Source organism: Sebastes umbrosus, chromosome 2 (assembly GCF_015220745.1).
Source record: "Sebastes umbrosus isolate fSebUmb1 chromosome 2, fSebUmb1.pri, whole genome shotgun sequence".
Lineage (NCBI taxonomy): Eukaryota > Metazoa > Chordata > Actinopteri > Perciformes > Sebastidae > Sebastes > Sebastes umbrosus.
Genome location: NC_051270.1, coordinates 13,453,339 through 13,472,524, shown reverse-complemented (window position 1 = coordinate 13,472,524; position 19,186 = coordinate 13,453,339). Strand labels below are relative to the sequence as shown.

Below are 19,186 nucleotides of genomic sequence, written 5' to 3'. Positions count from 1 at the left end.
TGTTTATTACATAAAATCCAAAGTGGTAGAAACGAAGAAAACAACCCCTACCTTTGTTCCGTCCTCCCCGCGGCCAGGAGACCACCCCGCTGATAAGAAAGTGGTCGGCACTTGGCAGCTCAGGGAGACGGACCCCCAGGAAGCAGCCACAATCAGCTCAAACACCAGCGCCAGGAGTCATAGCGCTGGGTCTAACCTGTGTATCGGCAGCAACAGAAAGTTTGCTGATGGGGAGTCGGGGCGATCCCCTCGGATCAGACCCCTGGTGCTGAGGTTTGCACTGGCTGAACTGGAGTTAACTGGGGGAACGTCTCCCGGAGCTGCCGCATGCTCTACTAAAACACATTGCACCTTTAAAACACAATTATAGTAATTAGTTCATGTGTAAGGTTTTACCACTTCATCTTCTGTTGCTTAGTTTGTTTCTATAATCATTGTCATCTATTGAGTGTTTCCAAATTTATTTTCCTTTTGTGTAATGTATACATGTTTGTCTGTCCAACAGCAAGGAGCTCAGATGATCTTCAATGCTGCCAAGGACTTGGGACAGCTGTCCAAACTGAAGGTAATTATTGGTTTGTAGCTAAGCTTTAGCTAAGCTTAACCGGCTTGTTGTCTTCTCAGTAAAACACGAGATCTCTAATAATGCTGAACATGATGTATTATATTGTAAACAATATATGAGCGGCATTATAGGTAATACAGATATACACAGACTCAGTGCACTACAAGAAACTCAAGTAAATGTCAAAATGCATCATGCCAAGATACCAAGAATATAAAATAGATATCCTTCTCATCCTAAAATTGTTTGGATGGAAATATACTAGTAAAAGCATCTCTTAGCACCTGCATCTAATTGTGCACAATGATTATTTCATTTGGAAGCATAGCTACTGTATGTAAGCGACTGCAGGCTTTTGCATTGTACAATGTAACTCAGTCAGTGCAACACTGGCCAGGCTGGTATCTAATTGCTGATGTGACCGGAGGATGTGTAATCCCTCGAGCTGTGTGTAGTGAGGCACTGGAATGGATCAGTGGTTTCAGTGTGGTTTTACTAACAACGGCAGTATGACAGTACCTCAGAGAGGTATTTTAGCTCTGAGTCATACGGGGGACGCAAACTGAATGTGTGTTTATCTGCATTTATACATGTGTGTGTGTGTCTGTGTTTACTTGTTGGTGTGTTCATACTGATATTTTATGTGGGACTCTGCCAGATGTCCTTTGTGGGAACTTGTGGGTACAGTACGTCAGTATACAGATGGGTGTGTTTCTCACTCACTCCCAAAGCATTAAAGTGTTTTTTTCATCGTCATGACATTTATGATTATGACTTAAAAGCTTCACCTCACCTTACTGAATTTTTTTATGTAGTCCTGTATGTATATATACAGTAATGCGTTTCTTGCTACATCCTTATTCAATTAATTATATTACTAATGCATGTGTGTAACCTCATTTACTACAGGGGTTAACATGCAAAATTAATATCTTTCAAATGACTATTTAAGTGCTCTGACCTTTGACCCATGTAATGGATTGGATTTGCACCAGAGTTAATCGGGCTGATATTTTCTTTGTCTGAAACAAATAATGCCGTGTGCAGGACTATTTTGAAAATCATGTCCTTTGAGCTTCACAAATCCCACGGTCATACCTGGCCTGCGCTTATCTGCCTAAGCATATGTTACATCTGAGGATTTATAGTGTTTTATCTGCTTCCCCTCCCAAATGTGGTAGCAAGGTAACCATTTCTTTTTAAAGAATATACAGTTCTGGACATCAAATAACAAACAGGGTTTCCATACATCTGCATCATGGGGTTTTCATTAGAGAGAAGTTTTTCATCCTGCCTGCAGCCTTCAGTTATTTTGGGGCCGCCTTTACGTTGTTTTCACAGGATGGGGAGATTACTGGAACTGAGTCAATACAAATCAAGTGGTCCCAGCGCAATCTTGGCATCGGAAACAGACAACATCTTAGCACAGATGTTGATTAGAGCATTTTCTGTCTCACACCAGCTCTTTAAAGTCGGTTTAAAACAAACGTGTGATAGATTAAATCTATACCATATTCTGATTAAAAAAAGACATGTATGTTTGTTTCATCGGCAGCCTTTAATTTGAGGGGATGGTATGTGCATTTTCACAGAGCTGCACATTGTACACAACTCTTCTAGTGTAAATATGTTGATTAAATCTCATCAACTGATATCCAAACTTGTGCGCTTTTGTGCAAACAAGAAGCCAGACGCACAAAACTATGTAGATTGGCACCAACGTCTGTAGCAGTGTTTGCATCGGTGATTTTGTTTCTTTAAAGCCCTTTTTCATAAAACATGAATGTCATTTTGTGGGAAACACCAGGGAAATAAGGCAGTGCCAGAAGTTATTTGCTGTAATCAATTCACAAATCAGGAAAACTTCAATTAGAATTGACAAAAACACATTTTTCATCATTAAGAGACATGTTTAGAACTCTTATGAGACAGCAAGGCTCACATTTATCAGGTACTCTGCAGTTTAATTGACTACAAATGGTGCTGTTTTGTAAACAGTAGATGTTCGATCTCGGGTACCATGGTTCACCTAAGGTCATTAAACATTTACACAATAACTGGGGAAACAGCTTGAAATGTAAAGCATTTGAATGCAACTTGTGTTCCTGTTTTGCCAACTGTCGAGTGTTTGACTTGATCTGATATCCTTCCAGGAGCATGTCACTCGAGAAGAAGCCAGAAGTCTGACTCCACGACAGTGTGCAGCCATGGACCTCGTGCTTCCCACCATCAAGGTGAGTTTTATGTGGATTACACGGTTGGCTGTGCAGCAAGAGACACATGGATGGCTAACCTTGACCTTTAGAAAAGACAGGAGAGCCACATAAGGCAAAGCATAGATATGCAAATGGCCTTTAATGAGAATTTTGTAAATCAAAGACACTGAAAACTGGCAGGCTGTGTTTCATTTCATGTCCTTGAGACATCGTGGGCTGGAAAAAACTACTTGTGTGTCTGTAAGTGTGTGTGAGTGTGTGTGAATATTTTATTTTAATGTCATCCTACTGAAAAGGAGAGAAATATTATCCTTAACTGTCGCCTCGCAAATTGCAAACGAGACCTGCTGGCATGAATTGTTCGAAATCTCCCCTTTTTGATAGTACTTCTATCTCCTTGATGATTCTCGTAGCTGCAAGGAGATGATGCACCCGAATCAAAGTGATTGCTTGACAAAAAAAATACCAATATAGTTATAAAAACACATGACAATACTAGTCTAGACACGTCTGAGCAGACGTAATTAATATCCAGGAATATGAAAAGATGCCCAAAGCCTCTCAGCAAAAGAAAGTGTGAAATGCAGCGCTGTTAATTTACCGCCATACTCCCTTTTGTTGTAAAGGGATATGAGACAATTTCAAGACCCGAGCCTCAGTTCTACAGGGACAAGAAAGAGAGTTATGGTGAGGTGCCACTGGGAGAACACTGCATCATAAAGTGCAGAGAAAACTAATCGATTTTGCTGTCTCCAAGGAAACCACCTGCAGGTTTAGATCAATCATGTCGCTGGAATTCTGTTCATCAGTATTCCAATGAGAACAGTCAATTAACACCGATCAGTAATGCCTTAGGAGAATTGGCCGATCAGGCCAAGAAACGTTATTCAGAGTGTTACTTGTATCTCATTTTTCATATTGCAGGAACAGCGGCTTTAAACCTGTAATCTACAAAAGATGAACAATGGGAGAGATGCATTTAAAAGGAGCCAAATGTACTGTACATATTGACTAATACAAATATATAATTGACTACTAGTATTACACTAGTACATCCAAATGTTATCCTAAAGGTACATATTGTATTAAGGAGGATATATAAATGCAGGGGTTAAAACAAAGTATGCATATAATGATTATCCCACTGACACTGGAAATTTATCCAGACTTAACTCTGAACCTGTGAGAGCTAATGGGTAGGATAATCAGTAAATGCACCGGCCCTTAGAGGACTAGTGGCAGATGGCATGCAGTCCATTTAACTGATTCCCAATAATGCACTATTTGTTCTTTTCTTTGGACGCTGACCTGTGAGCGATTGTAGAAGAAAGGCAGCTGTTTCTTTCTCTCCAAATCCAGCTTTGTTGTACTAGATATATTTTTGTGTGGATGGACTTCACATCAGAATATAGATGCCACTTTTTTTCCTTCATGAATGTATTTAAAAGACTTAAATACGTTGTTTTTCCTGTAATCAGATATAGGTATTACAGTAAATACTGTATATGGAAAATATATGGGAGTACTTGTTTGTGTAGATTTATCGTAGACTCAAGAGAGAAGTGTAACCTCACGAGGTTCACCACAAGATGCCAACCGCTGATAAGCCTCGAGGAGAAGAAAAAAAGAAAATAGGAAACAGTGAAAGAAACAGGGAGGCGAAAAGGACACAGGGGAACAAAGAAAGAAATTAAATAATAATGAAAGATATAAGGAAGAATGGAAAGAAAGGTAAAGGGGAAAGAAGTTGACTGCTCTTTTTTGCCAGAGCAAATGCAGCATTCCTCAACCAATATACTTCAGTGTATTGGTTTTGAAGCCATGACGAGGGCTTTTCTTACTTGAATAAACATATGCATAACCACAACATGAATGTTTAACGATACCTTAAGATTCACAAACAAGAATATGAGACAAAACTATTGAATACATAGATATTGAACTCATAAAAAGCAGGACTTCTTTTAGGCTCTCAGAATGTAGTTTCTGCTTGACGAGGCATCCCCAAATACCAGACTGCTGCCTGGACCAGCACTGAGTGTAAGTTCTGTCACGACCCATGACCAATTTCTGATAAATAATGAGAATAAATAATAATCTTCACGTAGCGTTGTTCTTTTTTTCTTTCCTACAGCCGCTGTTATTAACCACAGGCGCAGCTAATCCAGTTATTACAGCAATATCTTCACTCAATTGAGTCCAATCAAATCGATTGTTTATTGTGTGTAGACAGTTTGCCAGAGCGAACAACAGTGTAAGAGAGATGACAGCATGAAGCAACTGGAGCAGCACAGAGGCGTATTTCTCTCACTAGGAAATGAAGTAGAAAGAAATGTAATAAATAAATAAATAAAAAAATGTCTGCTCAATGCTATGTTTGCACTTTTTTTTCTAAAAGCGGCACTTTTATTTATTTTATTCAGAAGATTATGTCTCGTTTTCTTTTAGTATATTTTTGGCATCATTGCGCAAACGTTCCATAATAACTTTTCAGCATATTGTAATTCAAGTGTTCTGAGAGATATCTAGACTTTTGCACCTCCTCATGGCTCTGTTTTCAGGCTTTAAAAATCTACTTTGGCCAATCACAGGTCATTTCAGAGAGAGCGTTACTATTGAGCGTTCCTATTGGCTATGCTCCGGCTGGTGGGCGGTGCTTGGTATTTCCTCAGTTGTTCTCAACATGGCTGCCGGGTCACGAACTTTCTCATTTTACAGCTAAACAGTACACTACGAGACGTTTCTGAAAACATTTAAGGTGAGAAATAGGCATTACAGTAACAGAATATTGATTCCTATTTGATCAGCGCTGCCTAGTTTGACCGTTTGTTCGGAGTTTGCGAGTGATTCAAGATTCAAGATGTTTATTGTCACGCCGGTTGTACAGGTACAAACGTGTGACATACTTTTTGCTGGGAAGCTCCATTAAAATAATAAATTATATTACATTTACATTATAATTACATTTACATTACAATTATAAAAGGAAATACTTTATACAAGGGCATATTAAGAACATATGTATTTAGAATATATACAGTATATACAGTATAAGATATATTTTTGTGTAAGAATGTGTCAAATGAGTTATCGATTTAAAAGTCTGATGGCCTGGGGGAAAAGACTGTTCCTCAGTCTGCTGGTGAAAGTCCCGGGGGTCCTGTATCTTCTACCAGAGGGCAGGAGGGAGAACAGGCTGTTGTGGGGGTGTGTCGTGTCCTCAATGACCCTCAGGGGCAGCTCGCACCCGGTGATGTGTTGGGCCGAGCGCACCACCCTTTCCAGCGCCTTACGGTCCACGTTGGTGCAGCTGCCGTACCAGGTGGTGAAGCAGCCTGTCAGGAGGCTCTCTATGGTGCCCCGGTAGAAGCCCCTGAGGATTTGTGGTTTCAGTCTGAAAGTCTTGAGTCGCCTCAGAGCGTACAGTCTCTGCTGGGTCTTCCTGACTACAGCGGTGGTGTGGGTGGCCCATGTCAAGTCCTTATGGATGTTGACACCCAGGTATTTAAAGGTGTCCACCCTCTCCACCGCTGTGCCGTTGATGGTGACTGGGTGGTGAGTGCAACCCCCCACTCCTGTAATCCACGATGACCTCCTTGGTCTTTGAGATGTTCAGGGAGAGGTGGTTGTTCTGACACCACTTTTCCAGTGTGGTCACCTCCGCCCTGTAAGCCGTCTTGTCGCCATGGGAGATCAACCCCACAACTGCTGTGTCATCCGCAAACTTCATGATGGTGTTTGAAGCTCTTGTTGACACACAGTCGTGGGTGTAGAGGGAGTACACAGCCCTGTGGCGCTCCTGTGCTTAGAGTCAGTGAAGTGGAATTGAGGTTGTCTATTCTCGCCGCCTGGGGGGCGTTCCGTCAGGAAGTCCAGGATCCAGTCACACAGTGGTGTGTTCAAGCTTAGTGACGAGCCTGGAGGGCACTATGGTGTTGAACGCTGAGCTGTAATCCACGAACAGCATCCTCACATAGGTGTCCCTTCCTTCCAGGTGGGAGAGAGGGTGTATAGGACGTGGGCGATGGCGTCCTCTGTGCCTCTGTTTGGGCGGTATGCAAATTGTAGGGGGTCGAGTGTGGGGGGAAGAATGGGGCAGATGAGGGATTTAACCAGCTTCTCAAAACACTTTGTTGTTTGGGAATGGGGATGATGGTGGTGGATTTGAAGCAGGTGGGGACAGTCCGGAGAGAGAGCGACAGGTTGAAAATTGTTGATTGACAGCTGCTCAGAGACGGCAGGCTCCAGCTCGGCTCCGAGAGGTTGTTTTCCTCCGATCTGTGAAATCTTGCAGATGCCATTAGGAGCACCGGAGGATATAGTGACCATTCTTTTTAAATTACGTTTTATAATCATATTTGCTCCAATTCTGCCCACTGCTGCTTTAAGTTCATTGTGCCAGGACCAATTTTATTTAGGGTTAAGATAGCTATTTGTTTTCCATACAGGCTCAGTGCGTCTGAAAATTTGGAACAGTAAATATCGCTGAAATTAAATGGAAATACATGTTGTTGATTTCATTTGATAGACCCAGGGGTAGGCGGATGCAATTTAGCATGAACTTTTATTAATAGGATATATTTAGCATTTGCTCTAGGCTACGTTTTAGATTAATTGCATGCAATTTTCCATTTAGTGTGTGATTTTATTCTCTTTCTCTTTATGAACTCCACCCACGACTCACCCCCTGCTTGCCAGATTATGCATCTTTCACGAGAGGCACACGCCAGTCAAATTTTGGGACTCCTGAGTCATTAGTAAGGCAGTAAAACAGTGACTCTTACTATGCTAAGTCAGTCCCAAGTACGGCCCTGACACCAGTCAAAAAATAATCACCACCCAGCCCCTATTGGGAGACTCATTCTGTGTGATGAAGATGATGTGGCTCAAATGTCACCTGGCAGCTGTATACAATGTGTATACCTCTATCTACTGTGTTTTCTTGTCCAGTACTTCTACAAGTGTGAGATTGGTGTGTATCAACTTTTTAACGTAAATCACGACAACAGAGCCTACACTAACACCCCAACAAATACTCCTTTGTCCCTATAATGATTATGTGTTACAGTGTAGAGAGAGAAATGTGTCTCCAAGTACTTCATCTTCACTTCTTTTCAGCAACACCTCCGTTCTTAATAAGATCTGTCCGTGGCCAGCCTCCCACCTTCCACACGTGGGAGTGGTGACAGCATTTGAAAAGAAAGCACAGCCTTGTCTGTCCTTGGCGATCAGGCTTATCAGCGCAAATGTGGATTAACCACCCAAGCATGGGTTTTAGTTTCCAATGCATGGTAATTAGCAACAAAAGTGGCTATTACTGCTGTCTCTTGTCTGGTCCCTTGTAAACTGCATACTGTCAACGTAATCCTATAGGCTATTCTCTCAGCCGGTTGTAACCTGCTGTCGTGTATACACTCAAAACTCATCATGTTCAAAGTTATTCCAAAGTTTCTGTTCACCTTGGGAAATTATTAAATCAAATCTGAGCTGCTCTTTCCTGTTTTCTTTTTTTCTTTCAGCAATACTTCCATGCTGGAGGAAATGGGCTGAAGAAAACCTTCCTCGAAAAGAGCTCCGATATGAAGTCCCTCAAATATGCTCTCAGCCTTTACACTCAACCTACAGATGCCTTGATCAAGAAATATATATGCACCCAAACCTCTCAAGGTAATGAGCTACTGTAGCCAAGGTCAGGCTCAATTAGGTTTCAGTTCAGGGAGTGGAATTACCTCAGCTTTCAAGTAATGATTAAGAGCTGTGTTCTGTGACCATAGAAAGGGTCTCACGTGGGTTGGTTCAGACTAAAAGAAAGCTGCTATAGAGGTAAGAAATGCAAGCAAGACCAAGCGATGCTAAAAGGATGCTTGGATAGTGAACGTGGCTAGAAAGGTGCGAAAAAAGCACATATTGTGGACGCTATTGTACCACAGCATTTAGCACTTTCTTCAGACACTAGTTAGTAAGCATATTCTAATTGAACTTGATAAACTCTGCTGTTTTTGCAGCCTCTATAAAAGTAAACTCTTTAAGTGATAAATTAGAAGGAAAAGTCTGATTATCACTAAATCACTAGCTGCTTCTGTTGGTATTTAGAATTGATTGAAAATAATGTGACTCCAGTCCTGGCTCATTTTAACCTCCACATAGTTTCTGTTTTCCCATCAGCTTCCTTTACGTTACAGTGTTCTGAGGTCCGTCTGCGTCACTTTATTTTCTTTAGGCTTATATGTGAAGTGGACATTGCAGTGATTGCATTTACTGTATAGGGGATACAGTCATTTATCTCTTCCACTGTAAATAAATAAATAAGTACATTTTCTGTGGCCTCTTCAGCCCATACCCTGAGGGACTTGGATGCTCCCATGCTCTATTGCTCTCTCTCTCTTATTAGAAACACATAAAAACACTGTCATGATAAATTTATAAGATACATATGTAGGAGGGCTGGGACGATTCACCTATGGGTGCCGATTCGATATGTATTGTGATTTTTAAATATTGTGATTCTACAAGTAATGCAATTCGATATTACGACGTATTGCGATTTTTTTTTTTAACTTTTTTAACACTAGACCATGGGAAAAAGTTAAATCATACACTTCTATGGACTTTTACTTTAAAAAAAAATATCTAAATTGTTAAGTAAAAATGTTTGATTTTCAGAAAGTATGTAGTCAGAGATGTCCTGAAGTCAAATATATCAGTCATTGTCAGGCATTATTTATAAAAAATGTATTTCCAGCAACAGAAAAATCACAGAATAGACATTTCCCTATTTCTAATTCCCTTTTCCCTAAATATATGTATTTTGTATATACAGTTCCCTTTGTTAACAACCTATTTTGGAAAGCGGACTTTGCCAAGTTCGCGCTAGCTCTCCCCGTCAGCTCCGTTCTCTTTATACATCCATGGTAAGCTCCGTCGGGGGCGTTTGAATGCATTTAACATAAATGTCAGTATATGGGTGCTCTACAGTTGTAGCGTCGGCTGATTTGACCACGGAGATGAGAGTGACGGCTGGCTTGACCGCGCGTTACCGAAATACGATAATGTTTCCTGTCCATGCCAGAGTTAGCATGCAGCTTTAACCATGATGTCTAGCTCTGCTTTTCCTGGCAATGTGTGAAACCCAAAGTGTTTCCATACTTTACTGTATGAGTAGTGTTTACCACTTTGGATTTAAAATATGAGGGTTCAAGTCGTATCCACGCGGACCCTCCGCTGTTTTGTACTTTCCCGTTTCGGCTTGCTGCACGTTTGTTCAGGTTGACGGATACGGAACGGATATGATGTCACATCGCTCAGATTACAACAATAAAAACGGTAATTTCCTTTCTACCTCCGCATAGACTCAAATGAAGCAAATATATCGATTCTGGCATTAAAAAATAAATTTCAAAATCCAACCAAAAAGAAAATCGCGATACATAGATGAATCAATTTTTTTTCCCACCCCTAATGTGTAGTGTAAATGTATAAACTCCCTCTTGTAATCATTCTCTCCGTCATCACCGACCCACTTTCATGTGTTGTTGTTGTTGTTTCATTCATCTGTCTCTATATGGAACTTTCTTTCCCGTCTCTCTCTATAACAAGACGGAAATACCTTCAGGTGTCCGGAGAGATTCGAGAGGGAATTCAGCCCAGTGGGGCGTTGAAGCTTTAAGCTCCTGGTTGCCTATGTGTGTTCAGCGTTGCAGAACGCTGCCTAGGCAGGCAGCAGGAAGCAGAATGGCAATAGGAAAAAGCTAGTCAGGCAGCCAGCAGGCGCAACCAGCGCTCTCGCTCTCACTGACTGGCAGATGGGCATAGACGCACAGTGTTTCAGTGCTATTTTGAGACTGCTAGATGTGTTTCTCCTCTTCCTTCCCTCTGAGTTGACACCATGTTGTCGCTCTTTATCTGAGGTGGTCTAATGTGATGCCTGTAAGTGGAGTTAGTGAGGTGGTAGGTGACGCGTATTAGGTCAGTAAACAGTGTGGGGATGTGCTGATGCGTGATGAAGCACAGTGGACACTGTTTCATTAATCACGACCCCTGTGCTCTGACACATTTAGACCATGTCATGCACAAGTCTATTCCTGCTAAGTGTGCGCTTGGAAGCATGCAAGTGTCGTTCTGTTTGCTAGGGAGCGGGCTCCAAGTTTTATCCTGGATGAATATAGGTTAAAAAAATATATAATATAGCTGCTTTAAGCTACAATCATACAAATCTTTCTTCACAAAGTAATTTCATGCAGATATTTTACAGCTTTCTGCTTATAAAGGAATCTTCTGTTGGTTTGTCACTAAAAGCTGCAGTGGGTAGAATTGGAGCAAATATGATTAGAAAAAAGTTATTTTAATAAAACCAAGCCATGTTGAGATCAGTTGAGGAAACACCAAGCACCGCCCACCAGCCGGAGCACAGCCAATAGGAACGCTCTCCTTCTGAAATGACCTGTGATTGGCCAAAGCCTCCCATCACGGGCTAGATTTTCTAAAGCCTGAAAACAGAGCGATGAGGAGGTGCAGAAGTCTAGTTGTCTCTTAGAACACTTAAATTACAATATGCTGAAAGGTTATTATGGATTTTTTGCCCAATGATGCCAAAAACGTTCTGCCTACTGCAGGTTTAAGGGTAACATCTTGGTTGTTCGAAACAGCAGAGGGGAAAAATTCAATGAATTAAACAGCAACTCAGCAACAGTTAATGTCTGCAAACTCACTTCCTCTTATCTGTTTACTCCTTTTGTTAGCATTTTCCTCACTTAATCTGCTCACCCTCCTCGCTGCCACCTTTGTTTTATGTATGTTTGCTTTCTTTTATCTCCCTTATTATTCACACGCTGATCTCCCTTCTCCCTCATACTGCCCATTCCAATGTCAGCTTTGTACGTGACTGTTTTTTATTTCATAAGGGCACCTACTGACAGTGTCTCGTCTCTCTAACTCCAGTCAGAAAACGGACAGAATCTATTTATTTATTACATTATTTCAGCCCGTAGCTGAAGCAAATGTGCTCTGGCATGGCTCAGTTAATTTCCCACAAGTCCTGGGCGTAATTGTGCAGCGGGCATCATTACAATAAATCAGGAGGCTTGTTCCTTCATTACCAGCTGTAATGGGCACTGCATGTTTGGCACGTATTGATTAGCTATTGGATCAGCATGCCTCTTCATCAACCTCATCGGCACTTGCCTTCCAGTGTTCAACATCTGTTTGTCCTGGGCTGGATGAAACACGAGGCAGCAGGACTCCCTGCACCGGGCAAAGTGAGACACATGGTCAGCAATGAGTTCTAATTGTTTACTGGCAGCGACATGTCCCCATGTGATTGAAACTGTAATGCTGATGTAACCGTGCAGGGCGTGATGCCTAAAAGGGTATTTCCTGCATTTCACCCCTCTCTACCTCCTTTCTGACACGTTCTTTCACTTCCACTCGACTTGTCTGCGTGCCGTCAAACCCAATGTTTTGGTTTGAACAGTTTGACTATTTCATTCTGCAGAACATTATTTTTTTTAGTGCATCCCTTCGCACCATCTGCCTCCTCCATGGCCTTCAAACCAGGCCGGTTATTTCATGTTTCTTTTTTCTTTTTTCCTTCTTGTTGTGGTTCTTGTTCAGCCTCAAGCTAAAGGAAACCCTGACTGTGCTCGCTACTAGGCTGCCATAGGGGTGAAATCCAGTCTACTCCCCTACTGTTTTTCTTGGTTTTAGTATTTTAGCTTTGACATACAGAGAGGTGTTTATACACCACCTTTTGGATCAATTTCTGGATACCTCATCCGCAAAAAAAAAGCTGCACCCACAGTTTTTGGATCCTTTCATCTCTCTCTCGCTCTCTCTCTCTCTCTCTCCCTCTCTTATGCCACTTCTCCATCCTCTCCGATTCGCATTATGCCTTTTTTCCAATTCCCCTGTTGTTGTTTTGGTGTGTGTCCAGGTCAGTCATCCAACGGATCCGTGGGGGAGGTGTCGATGCAAGTGAATCTCATCTCTCACCCTGGCACTGGAGAGCACAAAGTCAGCGTGAAGGGTGAGCTTTTCCACTGCTCAGACCTGCTTTTTGTCATATCTGGTTAAATATATTCACACCTGAAAAACAAAGACTCACCATTGAGAGCTCATGGTGGTAATCTCATTTATGCGATAGTGCTGCTGGGTCATGATCAGCAGCATTGTATTATAGCATTGGAGCTCGCTTTGGAGACAGAAAATGAGGAAATTAACATGATTGCTGATGACATAATTAAAGTCATTATACGGAAAACCAAAACCATAATCACAGCTGGGGTTTTAGATTTTTCTATTCTTGCAGATGCTATAAAAAAGTCACTTATGATTTATAGATCTAAAATGTGTTTTCTAGTGTTTCCTCTAGTACCACCAACAGGTTGACATTTTTGGCTTTTGGTCAAATGTCTTGTCAACTAATGGATGTACTGTCACATAGTGGGTGGGTTAAGATTTCATCTACTTGATGGATTGGCTCAATTTTCTACATTTTCTACAGACATTGAGAGGATGAATCCTAATGACTTTGGTGATCCTTTAACTTTTCATCTAGTACCATCACCAGATAAAAATGTAATTTTGTCCAATACTTTGTTTTATGACGAAAAACCTGCAAAAGTAATGACATTATATCAGCCTCTTCTGTATTTTGTGGATATTATTAACATGCTAACACGCTAAACTAAGATGGTAAACATGGTAAACATTATACGTGCTTAACTTCAGCATGTTAGCATCATCATTGTGTGCATGTTCAACGTATTCTCAAACAACGGTTCGTATGGTATCTTATGAAAAAGTGATTCCTCATTTTTCGTTTGTTTTCCTACGAAGGTCCAGCAACACGTGTCAATTTAAGTTTGTTACATGCATACAGTCTTTTCAAAATAAACTTCCATCTTCAAAGGAAACAACTTAGTTAGGTTAGGTTTAGGAAAAGATCGACTTGGTCAGGTTTAGGCAATGAAACTACTTTGTTAGGTTTAGAAAAAGATCATGTTTTCGCTTAAAATAACTCCTGAAGTGGCGTAAGTTACGTGACAAATAACTCAACATTGTCTTCTGGTTTCACTCAGGGTATGAACACCGGTCTCCTGGGTGAAAGTCCAGTAATTTTAGACCCACTCATCCACCTCAACCTCCTCCCTACGTGGCGTTTGCCGCTCTTTATACTTCCTGGTTCATGATTACGTGAATTACACACAAATTGATTTTGTGGGACATACATGGATTACAGTGCATTACTTTTCATAGGTTTAGCTACGAACAGTATATGAGACCAGCCTGGCATGTTAGCCGCTAGTATGATTGTTGACTTTTGTCTTGTGTCAGACTCTTCACTAACTGAGAGTATATGTATGATACTTCATTTTAATCAAAGATCAAATAATTACATTTACTCTTTTTGAATGTTGAAGAAAAATGTACAGATTCTTGTGCCTTGTTAAAACAGGCACCACTGTTATTTGAAGTCCATTTCTATAATGACACACTTGTTGATTTTTGTTTACTAATTGTCAGCAACAAAAATCGGACTCATCCTTCTACAGCTGCAATGATTTCTGTTCCACCTCCTGAAGTAGCACCAAATGCACTACAGCTTGCAATCAGCTATAATCAGCCGACAGCAGTCACATGACGACGTGGTTGCCAGTTAGGTTACTATGGCAATCATATAGGGATGTTTCTATTATTACAGGATGAAGAGATGCAGTTTAGCCTTTTATGTATTTATTTTCTACATTTCCCAGAATTACCTTTGGCAACAACCAAAAAAATACACTCTTGTAGTTTCACTCATATATGACATCCAAAGATGTTTACCATTAATGTTGCAGATAAAAGGAAATGTCTCTGCTATCATTCTATTGTACTTGCTCTGACAGTATCTCAGCATAATATGACATTTTCTACATTTAGTCAGTTATCTGTTGGAGAATAAAAAGATAAATACACTTAAAAAAATAGAGAATGGGACCAGAAGACATTTAAACATCATTAGTGTTTGATATGGATTTTCTGGATCTATGATGTCACTGATTACTGTTATTTTCTCTGTATTTCTCAGTGGTCGCAGTGAACAACCTCATCTGGCAAACCAACGCCATGTTCCGGCCGTTTGTAGAGGTCAACGCCGTGGGACCACACCTGGCTGACAAGAAGCGCAAATTCAGCACCAAGACCAAGAATAACAATTGGTCACCAAAGTACAATGAAACATTCCAATAGTGAGTAATCGCGCTTCCTTTGTGTGAGTTACAGAGGTGGAGAGAAGAGGGGGCAAAGCTGAGGGTGTTTTTAAAAGCATATATATTATTATTATTATTATTATTATTATTATTGTTATGCAGCTTTTTTCCTGCCTACATACAACCTAAAAATAGTCAACATTCTGTACCTTAACTATATGCTGCAGTATCTTCAAACTAGTATTCAGTATGCTGCACACTACAAAAGAGCATCGAGCAACCACATAATACCCATAATACCTTACTGCCAAAGTCTTTCCAATTGTTCTAAGCTGTGAATGGAATGTAATTTTTTCCCCAGCACTTCTGCTCATTGCTTTGAAACTGTTGAAGGAAGTCAAGTGACTGCTTTAGCAATCTACCATATAGGCTTGTCCTCTTTGACACCGTCATTCTGAGCCAAGCCAACTAAAGTCACACAGCTAAAGTGATCTTAGACGGAGTTGTAATAACACCAGTGTGATCAGTGCAGACTCAGTGCTGTCTATATAAAGATTTACTCCTCCCATTGTCAATTGATTTTTAAGAAGCTGTTAAAGTTGCTGGGGATAATAAGATAATAACCTTAAAGTAGATGCCAAATCAGGCCAAGGGCGTAAAGTGGGGTGGCACATTCCCCACTTCCTACCCCCACCTTACGGCGCCCTTGCTCGGACCACACCCATCTTCGAACTCAGCGTTTATTTTTATCTCAATTACACACTTGTAAAGTTTTGTGACCGCATCTTGCACATTTGTGATGCTATCACAGTGACAAAATCTATCCACAGACATATAAACACCTGGCAAAGTACTCAAAACCGCCTCTGTGGTGGTTACCGCTACAGTAGGTGTCTCCAGGACCACACATTTTGCCATGATGACACACTCACAGACTCAAGATGACAAGATGAAAACAATTCAAGCGTCGCCGTCGCGGCTGGTAACAAAAAGCTGGCTCTGAATAATGGCTCGTTTGAATAGAAACATTAATTTCACTTGCAAAACATGACTTAATTGTCTCATCACAGCCACTCATATAATAAGGTGGCTTTTCGCTGGGGAATTATCACCCAGCCACCCAGTCTCTTATACTGACACGTTATATTCACTGCGAACAAAGCCGAATGTCAGTGTCCAAAAAGCAATTGGTGTGCACTTGTGTACAATTGTTCAGAATGACACTTTGAGCTTTTCATTAAGTTTGAACAATAATAAAAAAGAACATCAAAGTCAAGTTAGTATACATTTACTTGACAGTACTATCATGATATGGTCAACCCTACATTTCTATTATCCAAGGAGGTTAAATACTTTCCTTTTAGTACTAACAGTCTAGTAAAACATTACTGGTTTTGCTTCATGTGAACAACTCTTGAGTTCCACCTTTCTGATCTCTACGTGTCATTTCTCCCAGTGTTCTAAGTAATGAACATGGTCCGGAGGCCTACGAGCTGCACGTCTCGGTAAAGGACTACTGCTTTGCCCGCGAGGACCGCATCATCGGCATGACGGTCATCCAGCTCAGAGAGCTGGCGGACAAGGGCAGCTGCTCGGCCTGCTACCCCCTGATGAAGAGCGTCTCCATGGACGAAACTGGCCTCACCATCATGAGGATACTCTCTCAAAGGACCAACGACGAGGTGGCCAAAGAGTTTGTGCGTCTCAAGACGGACACACGCTCGACGGAGGAAGTGTCATAATGTGCAACAAAAATGCAGTATTAAAAAGAGTTGTGTTGTCTTAAGTGGAAGATGAAGAGAAAAATTGAGAAGGAGAAAGAGCAGTAGCAGCAGATGTTCTTTCTGGATAGAAGCTGGAGAATGAGTTTGTCCAAAGAGAAGCGCAGGAGGCCCAAATGTGGCGAGACAGCAAGACGGTGAGAGAGAGAGAGAGAGAGAGTTGTGTTTGTTTGTTTGTTTTTGTGCATGTGCGTAAAACATCTGTTGGAATGTTCATTTTAAAACTACAGTATGTACAAGTGTTTACTTACCGTATGCTTACTATTAAGTACTATATTCTACGAGTTATGTTAACGAGACATGAAATACCTTTTGTACAACATTTAGTCTTTTTGAACAGAGATTTGTTCCAATAAAGTGCCAAACCAGTGAAAAAAAGAACAAAACCAACGTATATGAATTATGGTGAACTTAGTATGTTTGAAATTTGCTCGATTATTTTGTCCGGTGTAAGTCATTTTCTGACCGTGTGGCGTTTTGATTGTTGCAAAGTCTTTCATTTTGCACCCTCGTTTTTTGGCTTCACGTTCTTCCACACAGCACTGTTGTGCATGTCCTCTTCTCGGTCATGTCTCTCCCATGATTCCACAGTGACCACCGAGCAGGGTCCTGTCCCCTTGCCTTCAAACTGTTTGTATTTTAAGTCGACCTGAAAATAGACCATGTTTTTTTAAATGGCGATGACTGCTATGTAAACCTTCATAGGTGTTTGTAATTTTATAACCATGACAACAATGACGACAGCCTCCAGTGCTAACAGTCTTAGCAGAAAGGATGGAAATGTTTTCTTTTTCTTTGGCTTTTTTGTTCTTTGTTTTCGGCCATCAGCTTCCAGCCTTTCTGAATGACCACTGTGAACATGAGCTTTGGAAGGCAAGCTTACATGACATTGCTGACAGTTTGATATTATTGTTTCATATTTTTCCGATAACTTTGTTCCTGATAAACTGCCAAAGTTATATAAAATATTTGTACAAAAGCAATCCATTACATGTATGAAGATAAATATGTACATGTGATCTATTACTTTTTCAATGCTTAATATTTGATTATTGATAGGGTGGTACTACTAAGATTTTATTTTTTTTATTTCCTGTGAAGCTGTTAACCAATATGAAAGTTGCACATGTTACTTTACACATTAGTTATATCAGCTTCTGTCATTGGAATTATTTTTCTTCATAAAGGAAAGAGTCTAACATTTGGTAAATATGCAACATTCCTATGTATTGCACTGATGGCGAATTGTATGTCATGTAAATATATTTAGTGAGATATTGTACAAAAGTCTACTTTTCTTCAATGTGCATAAAGTATGTGCAAATGTGGTAAAACATCTGGGTCATTTTGAAACAATTGTCCAGCAGACATCCCTTTAACACATAGTATATACATCATACGTAATGACACATGTGGTCAGTTGCATTCAATTTGGCTGTCTGAGCAAATCACAAACCAGTCGATGCTGCGTTCAATGTGAAAATGAATGTTACAGGTTTGCAGATCTGTTTGCTCCCATGGTGGGTATTTTAGGATGAAGACCATTACAATCGCTGTAAACATGATATAACCTCTGAAAAGATTACCGATTTAGCATGGCACTACTACAACCTCCGTGTCCAAAGCGTGATGCCATTTGGCCCAAAAATACTTTTTCCCATAGACTTACATTGGGAAAGAGACGTCTGTAACTCAGCAGATAATATTTTTGAGGTAAATCAACTTCCCAGTGCGAACACTTGAATAGCCCTTATTTAAATCATCCAGTCCTTAAAATGGTAAAATACACTAATAGCTGAATCCAGAGTTATTTCCCTTCCTCCGTTCATGTGAATGAGCCCCAGTCCGAGGCTGGAGCAGGAAGCTGGGAGGCGGAGTTAAAGGAAACGCTACTGCGCTTGCTCTATGGGCCCAATGGATGAGGAAGGATCGCCGGATGATCCGGGTACTTTATCACTCGGCAGTCTGAGCAACTCTCATAGGAATGAACGGGAGCCCGCCTCCCAACGCTGTATCCAGTTCTCTTTAAACATCCATGTGTGGAGCAGGCTGCAGGGGTCTGGTAAGCTCACTTCTTTCTAACTATGCAACTATGATTTTTTTTTGTTTATTTCATTTTCAGACTTGTAGTATTCAACCCCAACCAACGCTGCCTCATATGACATGACTTGAGGCAATATATCACACTTTGCTCAGCTCCTTCTGGAGCCACAAAAGGCTTTATACATTTTTTTTTCACAAATCCACTTGTTCTCCCCAAGGCCTGACAGACTTTGATGTGTATATTTGCTGAAGTTCCCCTTTAACTGTTACAAACCTCCCCCAGTACATCATAAAACTCATTTTGCAACATTAAATATTCACACAGGCTAATTGTACACACTCAACCCCAGAGATTATTATTATTATTATTATTATAAACTCAAACCAAAGCAC

At 40.7% G+C, this 19,186-nt stretch overlaps 1 protein-coding gene across 3 annotated transcripts in view; it reads left to right on the top strand.

The window, feature by feature from the left end:
- LOC119480904 (protein unc-13 homolog C) overlaps positions 1–18,078 on the top strand; it is a 202,493-nt gene extending 184,415 nt beyond the window's left edge. For all 3 annotated transcript variants that reach the window (XM_037757559.1, XM_037757550.1, XM_037757541.1), the window contains 6 exons: positions 506–565; positions 2,719–2,799; positions 8,301–8,448; positions 12,710–12,802; positions 14,849–15,008; positions 16,426–18,078. In XM_037757559.1, the coding sequence (XP_037613487.1) occupies positions 506–565; positions 2,719–2,799; positions 8,301–8,448; positions 12,710–12,802; positions 14,849–15,008; positions 16,426–16,711 (828 nt within the window). In that variant the 3' untranslated portion in view covers positions 16,712–18,078. The remainder of the gene's footprint in view (positions 1–505; positions 566–2,718; positions 2,800–8,300; positions 8,449–12,709; positions 12,803–14,848; positions 15,009–16,425) is intronic.
- The last annotated feature ends 1,108 nt before the right edge of the window (positions 18,079–19,186 follow it).